The sequence below is a fragment of the Mustela lutreola genome, chromosome 6 (genome assembly GCF_030435805.1).
Source record: "Mustela lutreola isolate mMusLut2 chromosome 6, mMusLut2.pri, whole genome shotgun sequence".
NCBI lineage: Eukaryota > Metazoa > Chordata > Mammalia > Carnivora > Mustelidae > Mustela > Mustela lutreola.
The window spans coordinates 117,970,608-117,983,641 of NC_081295.1; the positions used below are offsets into that span (position 1 = coordinate 117,970,608).

At 37.8% G+C, this 13,034-nt stretch overlaps 1 protein-coding gene across 1 annotated transcript in view; it reads left to right on the forward strand.

Moving 5' to 3' along the window:
- Positions 1-12,725, forward strand: part of SRPK1 (SRSF protein kinase 1) — an 81,553-nt gene extending 68,828 nt beyond the window's left edge. The window contains 3 exon segments of the mRNA XM_059178500.1: positions 5,055-5,124; positions 8,669-8,761; positions 10,247-12,725. Of these exon segments, the coding sequence (XP_059034483.1) occupies positions 5,055-5,124; positions 8,669-8,761; positions 10,247-10,431 (348 nt within the window). The 3' untranslated portion in view covers positions 10,432-12,725.
- The last annotated feature ends 309 nt before the right edge of the window (positions 12,726-13,034 follow it).

The following is a 13,034-nucleotide window of genomic DNA, read 5'->3' on the forward strand; positions in this document are numbered from 1 at the left end:
GATAACACAGGCTCAAAGCCCCAGTCCTCACACAATTGGGTCTTGTCCAGTTAGGGTGTATATCCAGCCCTCCTCTTATAATTATCTAGGAGCCTACCATGAGTCACCTCATTGGTATAATGATTAGGGTACAGGGGGACAATGTGAATGACAAAAGTCATCATCACTTGGAAATGCCAGGCTTTTAGAGGCTTCCTCTCAGGAAACAGGAACAAAGACCAAACAAATTCTTTATTATATAGCAATACTTAATAAATAAATGTTGATGGGCCATCAAAGGAGTAAACTAAGCCAGAAGCCTATTAAACTGTCATTTCAGTTGACATTGTTCACAGTCAATTTTGGTGAAGACTTGAGAAACTATAGATTAGAAGCCCCAGCCTGTTTTAGGTCATAGATTTCTTGAGACCCACATTCCTAAAAAACTTTGTCTTCCAGAGGTAATAGAGTTAAAACCGTGTCGTTAATATGGCCTAACCTTGTAAATCATTGTGTTATGGCATATCAATGGCCTGTTAAGATGGTGGACTTTGTGAAATGTGAGGGTTGGTATTGTGTGCACAAGATGAAAGAACATTGGAATAAAATCTAACTTCTTGGGGCACCTGGGTGGCTCAGTGGGTTAAAGCCTCTGCTTTCAGCTCAGGTCATGATCCCAGGGGCCTGGGATGGAGCCCCGCATCGGGCTCTCTACTCAGTGGGGAGCTTGCTTCCTCCTCTCTCTCTCTGCCTGCCTCTCTGCCTACTTGTGATTTCTGTGCGTCAAATAAATAAATAAATAAATAAATCTTTAAAACAAAAACAAAAACTAACTTCTTTCTTGGCAAACTTTAAAGCTTTGTATTTTCAGGAATTTGATTTGCTGGAGAAAATAAATGGTAGAGATGCCACCAACTACAAAATATAACTAGTTTGTAGATGACATCTGGTTTATTATGATGTGGTTCTTAGTAGTGGGTTAATTGGGGGCAGTAGTTCCTGCTTGCTATGTCGTATGTATACTAAGGCAAAAGATAAAAGGGGGATTAACCTTGCCCCCTGTTTGGACCAACTCACATGTAGGAATTTTCTCAACCAAGGGAGGGAAAGCACTTACCTGACATGAGACAATATCATGAAACTTGAACCCCCTTCGCTGTTTCTCTTATTTTGCAAATAGATGTAGAAATGTTGCTTTCCATTTAGCCATAACCAGAAAGTAAAAAGAAATCCTGTAATATCAGAAGTGTCTGGAAAGATGGATCATCCTGCATCCAATGCAATTAATTGATGGAAAGATTGGAGCCCTTTCTAAGAGATAAAAAGATTGCCTGCCACCTTAGTGATTGAGACTACCAAGTTAGAGGGCAGTTATAAAAAGGGAAAGTTCTGTGAAGACCACTTCGGAGTTGACAAAGAATTAATGCTTTAAAATCTTTCATTCTGCAAAATCCTCCATTCAAAATTACACATTTTGAAAAATGTATAATGACTTCTGTCTACCACTGTAGTATCATACAGAATAACTTCACTGCCATAAAAATCCTCTATGCTCTGTTTACTCATCCCTCCCTCTCTACCCCCTGTACCTGGCCACCACTGATCTTTCTATTGTCTTTATAGTTTTGCCTTTTTCAGAATGTCCTAGAATTGAAATCATAAAAGTATGTAGGTTTTTCAGATTAGCTTCTTTCACTTCATAATATTTAAGGTTTGCCTATGTCCTTTCATGACTGGATAACTCTTTTGCATTTTTAGCACTAAATGATACTACATTGTCTGGATATATACCAGAACACAGGATTTCCTAACTCGTTGCCTCTGGTTGTGAGCATGACGCTGAGTGTCACAAAACAGGCTCTTTGGTCAGTGTAAGACCAGTACAGGAGTGGGAATCAGGAACCCTGGATTCTAGGATGGGCTCGCTTGCCTGTCATTTTTGGTTACAGTTTTCTCATCTACAAAGGGAAGAGTGTTCAACTAAAGTGTTTCGTTTCTAACTAGAGCTTCTGCTAGTTTTCACTTCTGACATTGTGATTGGTTGGTTTGGTTTGTGTTTTTCTGCTATTATCTTATTTACAAAATTGTAACTACTAGCAACTGCCATATGTTCCAAAAAATAAAGTTCTCAGAGAACTTGAGGTAACTAGTTGTGAGTGTCTGGGTGAAAAATTTAGAAAACACTGAAATCTTAGAAATTTTCCTTTATTTCCTTGAATTTTAATTTCAGTATTTTTACTGCACTCCCATTATGAACCTTTGAAAAAGTACTGGTTTCAGAAGAGATTAACAAATTTTAATTAATGAGAATCACAGTTTGTTTCTGTTCTCCTTTGGAACTATAAGCCTTAGGATAAGGATGGAACAAGTTACCAGCTTCAGTTTCTTGATGAACTTCTAGAATATAAAACCAGCTAATGCCTTGGAGGGTAGTACAGTTCAGGTAATACAGTTTTGAGAAAAGCTGTCCTGTGGTGAAATTGCAGAAGCGGACTCTGAAAAGCCACAGAGACCTAATCTTAGGACTGAATTAGAGAGTGCAAGCCACACCACAGTTTTTGAAATTGTCTGACCGTTGACTTAATCAAAATTGACCTGTAACTGACACTTGACTTACAACTGCACTTTTATACCAGTATGATCCTTTATAAAAATTGCTGTTACCTTTTTGACCCATTTTTTAATCAGTGAAAGATTAATATAGGCCTGTCACTCAGGTGCTGTCTTTTTCCATAATGCTTGGTGTGTATTCTAAAGGAAATCACTTTTTCATACTTGTTGAACACTGTTTACAAGAGGTTTTCTTTCTTTCTTTTTTTTTTTAAGATTTAATTTATTTATTTGACAGAGATCACAAGTAGGCAGAGAGGCAAACAGAGAAAGAGTTGGGGTGGGGTGGGGAAGCAGGCTCCCTGACGAGCAAAGAGCCCATGTGGGGCTCCATCCCAGGACCCTAGGATCACGACCTGAGCTGAAGGCAGAGGCTTTAACCAGCTGAGCCACCCAGGTGCCCCTACAAGAGGTTTTCATGTAGAAGACCTGTGCCTGCCTTTTCCTGGTATGTGAATGCCATACCTGCCAGTCCCATAAAACATGAATGGCTCTTGACTACATTTATACTTAATCTTTTTCTGATTTTCCATTAGACCTAAAAATTGAGGATTGTATGGAACAGTTTAGGGGGTGCTTCCCAAAGCAAAACTTAAAAATGTACTTTTTGCCACATAGTTAAGAGTCCTAGGTAGAGAGATGTCTGTCTGAGTTTTTTGGTTTTGATTTTGTGTACAGAATCTTAATTTCTAGCTATGTGAAATTATAACATGAGAAAATAAGACCTGTTCTTCTCGTGAATAATTTAATAACTTAGAATTAGCTTAATATCCACATGTTGCCCTCTCTAAGCAAAAAGAGAAATTCAGGAGAGCCAAATTGCTGATAGGAGCATGGGATGGAAGAATCCATATGTTGATATTAATAGAGTTTCCTGTTTTCCTGCTCCATTTTACTAAGAAACTGGTGTGGAAGGAGAACTCCTTAGATATAATCTCAGACATTTTTAAAAATGATCATCTGTTGGCGAACAGACACATGAAAAAGTGCTCCATATCACTCGGCATCAGGGAAATACAAATCAAAACCACAATGAGATATCACCTCACACCAGTCAGAATGGCTAAAATCAACAAGTCAGGAAATGACAGATGCTGGCGAGGATGCGGAGAAAGGGGAACCCTCCTACACTGTTGGTGGGAATGCAAGCTGGTGCAGCCACTCTGGAAAACAGCATGGAGGTTCCTCAAAATGTTGAAAATAGAACTGCCCTATGACCCAGCAATTGCACTATTGGGTATTTACCCTAAAGATACAAATGTAGTGATCCAAAGGGACACATGCACCCGAATGTTTATAGCAGCAATGTCCACAATAGCCAAACTATGGAAAGAACCTAGATGTCCATCAACAGATGAATGGATCAAGAAGATGTGGTATATATACACAATGGAATACTATGCAGCCATCAAAAGAAATGAAATCTTGCCATTTGCAACAACATGGATGGAACTAGAGCGTATCATGCTTAGCGAAATAAGTCAAGCAGAGAAAGACAACTATCATATGATCTCCCTGATATGAGGAAGTGGTGATGCAACATGGAGGCTTAAGTGGGTAGAAGAATAAATGAAACAAGATGGGATTGGGAGGGAGACAAACCATAAGTGACTCTTAATCTCACAAAACAAACTGAGGGTTGCCGGGGGGAGGGGGTTGGGGAGAAGGGGGTGGGATTATGGACATTGGGGAGGGTATGTGATTTGGTGAGTGCTGTGAAGTGTGTAAACCTGGTGATTCACAGACCTGGGGATAAAAATATATGTATATAAAAAATATATGTTTATAAAAAATAAAAAATTAAAAAAAAAAAAAAAAAAAAAAAAAAAAAAAGAATCTCTATGAAAAACTGACAGCTAGCATCATACTTAGTGATGAAAGACTGGATGCTTTTCCCTAATAGTAGAAACAAAGCAAGGATACTATCAAAAAAGTGAAAATATAACATGTAGAATGTGAGAAAATATTTGAAAATCAGTTACCTGATTAAAAAAGGAGTGAGACTTGTATCTAGAATATATAAAGACCTCTTACAACTTAGTAATAAAAGACAGCCTAATTTAAAAAGGGGAAGAGGGTCATAACAGGATAGGTGAAATAGTGAAGAAGATTAAGAGGTACAAACTTACAGTTAAAAAATAAGTAAGTGGTGGGGATTAAAAAGTACAGCATAGACAATATAGTAAATAATATTTTAGTAACTTTGTGTGGTGACAGATGGTAACTACATTTCCCATAGCAAGCATTTTGTAATGTATGTAATAATTAAAAAATCACTATGTTGTACAACCAAAAAAAAAAAAAAAAAAAAAAAAAAAAATGATCATCTGTGGCTTTTTTAAAAAAGAAAAAATTACTTCATATTGAGTCAGATAGTAAGCAATAAGCTTCCCAAAGGCTACCTTTTTGTTTTGTTTTGTTTTGTTTTGTTTTAATGCTTTCATATGCTGTCCTCTTTTTCTCAGGCCTTTGAACTGGCCACAGGTGACTATTTGTTTGAGCCTCATTCAGGGGAAGAGTACACTCGAGATGAAGGTGAGTCTCCTTAACCAAGAGTCTCTGTGCATGGCAGTTACACTTTCCATGTGTGATTAACATGGTTTGTTAGTACTGAAGAGCTTAGTCTTTTTAGTGTACTAAGAATATATAAATCTCAGAAAAGATAGAAATATAAGATGTTTTATATTAAGTATTAGATACACTAGATATTTAATAATAACTATTAAAGAACTATATGAGGATTAAAGAAGAGACCACAGTTGGTTAATAAAACTTGTATTTGCCAGGTATTTTCTTCTAAAACATCTGGTTATTTTCCTTTCTGTATAAATCAGTGATTTATTCTTTACCCATTGTGAACAACCTGTTCATCAGCTTGTTGCTCAGTTATGCCTGCAACTTTATTTGGAAGTCAGTAGTTTTATAGGCAAACACACTACTTGAGTGGTGTTTGTGAATGCAGACACTAGAGTTTTTTTGTCTATATAAACTTTACAATATTTAGCATTCTTTTTCCCTTTTCTAAAAATTAAAACCATACTTTTTTCTTTGTAAATAATACTGACATTTAGAATTCCATTCTAAAACAGTGTTATTGGGTCGCCTGGGTGGTTTAGTCAATTAAATGTCTGCCTTGGCTCAGGTCATGATCTCAGGGTCCTGGGATTGAGCCCCACATTGGGCTCCCTGCTCAGCAAGGAGTCTGCTTCTTCCTCTGCCCCTCCTCTTCCCTGTGTTCTCTCGATCCCTCTGTGTCTGTGTCTCTCCAATAAATTTAAAAATCTTTAAAAAAAATAAATAAATAAAACAGTGTTACTGATTTACATTTTGTGATAGCTGATGGGAAAGGCCCAAGCTGTCAGTTGCTCCATCTGAAAGGCTGTGAAAGCACACAACTGAATGTGATTTTTTTTTTTTTTTAATCATGGTCATGTCCAAATAACTTAGATAATAATGTGAATGAAAGAACTATTAAAGAAATGTCTTACTATTATACAGTTTCAGCAGATTTTATTTTCAAGATTAATGAGGATTACTTTGAGAGAACAATAGCAATGTAGCCTCCCAATGTGGAAAATATGTCCTTTACTTTCTGTGCTTCCCTCAGTTCTTAGGGAAATCAGGTTTTGTGCTGTGTGGAACCAAGAATGCTCTCCATTTCTTAAACCAAGGTTTCTTGGGATAGTAATAGGCAGTGTTAGTAGGGCCTCTTGATACTCCTCTAACACATAATCTGTTTGGAAATGTTAAGATAATTCCGATTGCCAAATGCCTATTGTAGTGAGTGCAGTTTGGATGTTTTTCTACAATAAACCCTTTTAAGAATATACTGTAATAATTATCTATGTACACATTTAATTTTCCCTAATCTCTGCTTTTTTTTTTTTTTTTTTTTTTTTTTTTTTTTGCCAGTTATAAGTTTGGGGCTTTGGACGTTTTTTAGAAATGCTCTGTTATACCTGTTTGAACAATTGATTTTTTTTTTCTCTTTACTTTCCTAGACTCCCTGTAAATAGTTGTGGTACAGAACACATATAGCAGCTGAAATTACACTCTGTAGGGTCTTATGTTACCAAACCTGAAAATTGAAGTGTATCTAAAAAGTCCCAAATAAGGGGCAAGGGAGAACTGTCTATTCTAGATACTTAAATTCAAACTTATTTCCTCCTGTACCGGTTAATACTAATAGTCCTTAGAGGAAACTTCAGACTACTGCAGTTTGGTCCATAAGAGAAGAAAAAAAACTAAACCCTTATTCCCTAGCAAGTGTATGCATAGTTTGTTATAAGTCACTGTAGGACTGGGGCCTACCTAAGAGACATGTTTTTCTGATGTTGTTGATGTTCTACAGCCCTAACTCTTGGAATAATACTTGATAATTTTGCCTATCAGGTATATCATTCCTATGATTAATTGATAAGCCAGAGACAGGCTGCTGGAATTAAATGTAGAATAACACACTCAAGAGAAAAATAATTTCTTGGTACAGGAAAAATGTTAAAAGAACCAGTACTTCACTTGGAAGTTTACATTAAGATAAACTGTAGTCTCATTTATACAAAAACATTTATTTGCAGGTTTTACCTAAAATGAGCAGAAATTTCTTGGCGGCCAAGTCTTGTTAGCAAACGACAAATTCAGTCAAGACTGCCAGAAGTTTGTAGTGATTTCATGAATGTAAAGCTGTTTTAAAATGACAGCACTGAGTCCTTTACTTGAGAAACAGATAGGACCTGACACCATCACAAATTCCCACATATAGTGATGTCTCTGGCATAACATTACTGCCCTACAGGATTAAAGTCATTTATAGAGCTCTTTTGTGCCATCACTTTTTAAAATTCCTTCCTATTCTTAGTTGCTGTCACCTGCAGAGTAAAAAAGTAGTAGTTTCCTACTACTTTGGATGTGGATGCTGGCTATTCCCAGGATCACCGCCTGGGGCACACTTCCCTGGCAGTGCCCACAGTCCACATTCATGCTGGGATAGTTACAAGACACTGCTACGACATGGGCATCTTATACTAGCCCACAGAAGTCAAGTAGCTGTACTTTAAACTGTTTGTGCCAATTTCTACTTTAAAAGTGTGATGTATTTTAAAACAATTACCCGGCTCTGAACTACACATGGTTAGATGTGGATTCATTTTGAGTTCTAGCTCCTGTTTGCCCTGTACCTTCAAGTAGGCCATTTATTCTGAGGTTCTGTTTTCTCATTGTTAAAAATGGGGCATCTATTAGTTTTGACCTGTTTTACAGGGTGATTGTAAAAACTCATCATATATGAGTGCTTTAATTATTGTGAACTTTGTTAAATAAAGTGATTTTATTACTACTTGAAGTCCAGAGTAGTATCATAAATAACAGTGTCTAAAGCATATTGGTAGTTTTTTTAACCTTAACTGAAAAATCCACCTGAATCTAGATGTATAGACAAAATAGAAATAAAAATACAGATAAGCCTCTAAACTCTACGGTGGGCCTTGCCAGCTGCTCTCAGGTGACCAACCACCTGAAATAATTCTTGACCTTCCCAGTCTCCCCTGGAGTATCCTTGGTTATATTTGTAGTTACTTTTAAACAGCTAGGCCTGAAAAAGCTATTCATTTAAAAAAAAAAAAAAACCTCTTTTACAGCTTGTCCTTGATCCTGTTCTTCTTACCCTTCTATTTTAGACCACATTGCGCACATTATAGAGCTGATAGGCAGAATTCCAAGACGCTTTGCCCTCAGTGGGAAATATTCACAGGACTTCTTCAACCGCAGAGGTAGTATTATTAACATGAGTTTTCATCTAGGCCCCAGGGATACAACTTCAGGAAGCAGAGCATTCACACCAAGATTGTTTTTAGTTATAACTTTAGTCCCACTGAAGTGGGCACCTGATTTTTTTTTACATTTTTCTGGATTCTCCATTAGATGGATAGAGTCCTCTTCCTATTTAGGACAGAAAGCAAGGCTGAAATGCTTTACAAAGAGGTGTGCATGCTACTCTTTCTGCCATTGTCTAGAACTGCATTTGTTACTCCTGTTATGTATGTCTTTTTTTTCCCCCTCCTGAAATGTTTGAAACATACAGATCACATTGCATTGATCATAGAACTTCTGGGAAAGGTGCCTCGCAAGCTCATTGTGGCAGGAAAATATTCCAAGGAATTTTTCACCAAAAAAGGTAAAATAAATGTGCTTGTTCCCAGACATTACGGGAGCAAAGTGTTTAAAAATGAAAAGGTAAGTGCAGCCGTGTACATGCTCCCAACACCTTTGGAAGAATGGTCCTGCCTTGGATGCTGAACTGTAACAGCAGAGAGGTGAAATACTGTGGTCAGGAGCAGAGACTGGGGCCACACTATTAGGTTCTAATCCCAGCAGCCACACAACCTCAGTCAGCTGATTTCTAAATGGGGATTTTAAGTGTTTACTTCACACTAAATAAGTTACTGTGTATATAGTGCCTGGCACATAATTGGTTGATTACTCCTCTTCATTGCTTCTGAAAAATGGGCAGACGTTTGCTAGTGTTTGATCTCAGAACTGCCTCTAACAGAGCAAGTAGTTTAGTTTAAGCTTCCTAAGGGCAGGACTACATCTTACTCATCTTGTAGCCCAGTGATACCTAATATAGTCACTTAAGTATATCAGTCCTGCAAATTAACTTTACCTTTTGCAGTTTTATAAGTTTATGTTATCACCAGTTAGTGAAAGAAACAAAGATAATGCTCTCACCTGAAATTTTTGACTCCATTAAGTATGTATTTAAGTATTAAGTATGTAGTTAAGTATGTATTTCTTATGCATCCAAATAAAATTTAAAAGCTGAAATTTGAAAACCTGACCTAGGAAGGACTAGAAAACTGTCTTGCCTTTTTTCCCTCTTTGCCATGGTTCCCTTTTTCCTCACAACCTCTACACTTGACAGCAAGCATCCTAGAAACCTTATTGTTTCTTTTTGGCAGGAAAATAGTGAAGTGCTTCCTAAGAGTTCCTCCTTGTGCAAAGACCAGTTAATGGCATGTGTATATCAAGTGGGTAATGAATCAGGCACTCACTGCCCACAGAAAGAAACTTCAGATAAGTGTTGTATAAGTTAAAATGGTTATGTCAGAGAAGTAAGAATTAGAATGACATTTCAGAATAGGACAAATTGTTGATGTAGCTATATCTGAAAGCTGTATGGGGTTTGTTTTAGTCTTGTTACTTTTTATACAGGTCTAACATGGTATTAGCTCTTTATTTTTAAATTACTGCCTTATTTGGAAGCAACATTAGTAGACTATTAAGCCCCCAAAAACACAGCTGTTCTTGGTATATGATGATAAACTGTTTTTAAACACCCTTTGAAACAGTGTTGCATATATAGGCATTTAATACTCATTTTAGTGAATACCTAGTTAGTTCCTGCTAGGCCTACCCAATTTTACTGGGACAAAATATCCTAGAGTAGTGGAACAAACAAATTAAGATTTTAGGCCCTCACGGAAAGTGGAGACACTCCAAGGAACGTGTTAAAGAAGAGCTTTGTGAATAGAAAAGGATTAGATTCTCATGGCAAAATTTGGTTCTTTATAGAGCGTCTGGATTAGTTCCTGGATTTCCACAAAAGGATCTTGTCACTTGTCAATATCAGTCAGTTTCTTTTGTACTGTCTTTACCATAGGTGACCTGAAACACATCACGAAACTGAAACCCTGGGGCCTATTTGAGGTTCTAGTGGAGAAGTATGAGTGGTCTCAGGAAGAGGCAGCTGGCTTCACGGATTTCTTACTGCCCATGTTGGAGCTGATACCCGAGAAGAGAGCCACTGCCGCCGATTGTCTCCGGCACCCTTGGCTCAACTCCTAAGCCCCAGCCCAGGACCGCAGCAGAGATCACATGCTGACCCTCGCCCCTCCCTGCCAAGCATTTCCCTCTTCCCTTTTCAGGGTGAAGCTCTTCCTTCAAGGGTTTCCTAGGTTTTTTGTGGGTTTTTTTGTTGCTTTTTTTTTTTTCAAATCAACATGTTCATTTGGGTTTGCTTACTTGACCCTGTGGAGATCCCCCACAGCCATTGGGCATCCTAGGTGAATTTGGCCTCGATTGAGCTCTGCCAAAGACTCATAGACTAAAATGTGAAACAGCCTCTCACCCTGTACACTTGTCTTTCCATTAAAACACCCTTTAAATTATGAGCTTCCTTTTTAAAAAGCTATGAAGATGATGAGCTCATCCTTTTATTCATTGACTCTAAGAGTCAAATTTTCTAGTGCATCTCCTATTGCCAGCATAAGGATGAGAAGGGGAAAGGGTGTTACTTCTGTGTACAGCAGAGACATTAAACTTACTGTATCCAGGCTGCATCATCTTCCTGGATTGTTTCTGTTGTTCTCTGTGTTCACGTTTTGTCCCGCAACTTTGAAGCTACTATCATTCTAAATGAGCTATATCAACACCAAATTTGGATACCACTTTTATCACTGTTCATAGCACTATCAAATTCCTTTTATCCTCCCATAACGCTAAGATCCTTAAATCTTTGGTCTGATTTTTGGTGGAAACAGACACAGAACCATTGACTAGCTATTTCTTCAGAACTAGATGTTCTGCAGAAACAGTTATTTCCTCTGTGTCTTCTGCTACCCTAACCACAGAGTTATTTTGATTGGCTGCTTTGGTTTTTGTTGTTTTAATCCCTGGCTGGCACTTTACTCATTGCACTCGAGTTTACTGCCCCACAGCAAAAGAATTCAGGATGACTCCAGAAAGGGGATCTGGGTTTCAGAGATTTCCCCTCTAGGAAGAAGATGTACTAGAATTCCCAGTTCTTTTCCAGTCAGTCCTCTACTTTATTTACAGCTTTTTCTTTACCTTGTCCAAAATTTAACCTTTAAGCAGTTTTCCTTTGTGGCTTTGCCACTCTCATTTTCTCAGAAGCTTCAGGTCTTAAATGAAATCCCAGCATAAAAGAGCCAAGGCCAAAGGGAAGGGTGGGGGGATGGCACTTTTGGGTTTTTTTGTTTTGGGGGATTTTTTTTGTCTTTTGGTTGTTTTAAGATTAGCCATTCTCTGCTGCTATTTCTTTGTATAATGTAAGTTTTTAACTGCAATTCTGAGATAATTGAGATGTACTTGAGGGTTTTTTCCCCCCATGAGAAAAGGCTTTGTGAATCTTACTTTAGAATGGGCCTTTCCTAGACTTGTCCTAGACATCACATATTCCTTGGGTCATACTGAAAAGCAAAAGGGGGCAGGTTTGGGGTCACAGCCGCTTGTTCAGCATGGACTAAGTGGGCCTTGGGGATTACTGCTTTCTGCGGAGGCGGCTCCAGGACTGATTTACAGAAAGCCAAGGAAGTGCGACTTGAGGCTCTACTAGCAGAGCTGCCGACAAGACTTTCAGGTAGCCAACTCTGTATTGGAGATTGGAGTCCAGATTCTGCCATTTTTCCACCAACAACAGGAAAAAGTGGTGCAATTATGCAATCCATTTAACGCATAAACACAGAACCCTGAGTAACTATGGCCAGCCATTCATCGGATCCTTGATTGGGTAGTCCTGAAATCAGACATGTTCCTGTAGAAAGAATTCTAAGTGAGGCTGTCTATGCACCTATCAAGAATAAAGAAAATAGATTGTATCCAACAACGGCAGGGAAAAATCCTTCGGCAATTCTAATCCACTTTGGCTTTTCAGCGATACATAAATCTAAAGCAATAGCAAACTAGAACTGAATTTTTGTCTACACTGTAAAATAACAGTTGTGCAATTACAAGAATTCTGGTGACAATATTAAAGTGAAATAACCAAAACAAAAATAGAAGGCCCCATTTTAACAACTGATGTGAAAAGAAATTTTAATAAGAGAGAACCTATAACTTCTTTCTGAAAATGTTTTCCCACAAATAAGGGCTTTCCCCCTATCATTTAAGGAGCCAGATGAATTAGAAGCCGTAGAAAGAGGCAGCTATAGAATTTGATCTTCCAAATACCCCATGTACCTTTATTGAACTTAATCATAATGCTGTCAGATTGCCATGATCTCAGTAAAGGATTTCTATTGCTGTCAATTACAACCCCAAATGCATTTTTATTCTTTCTACTGGGTGCATTGTCTGTTTTCTTTATAAATGCAGTACAATAAACAAATTATTTAATAATCTATATGTTTCTAGAGCATTTATTTTACTTTGTTGCCCAAGTTGGTCTGACCCACACTTCAGAATGGAGAGAAGGATTGGTTGAATGTTGTTTTTAAACTTAACTATGCAGTGAAACTGCCTGGCTTAAACACCTGCCACCACTTTATGCCATTTGTAGCTTAGCTTCTGTCTTTTAAATTGGGGGTAGATGAGACTAACAACGTACATTTTGGAAAAATCTTAGAAAGGGTATCATTCCCTATATCCAGTGGCATTTTCCCAGAATACTGGTGGTGTGTCCTTTACCACCCCCCTCAGATTATTATCAC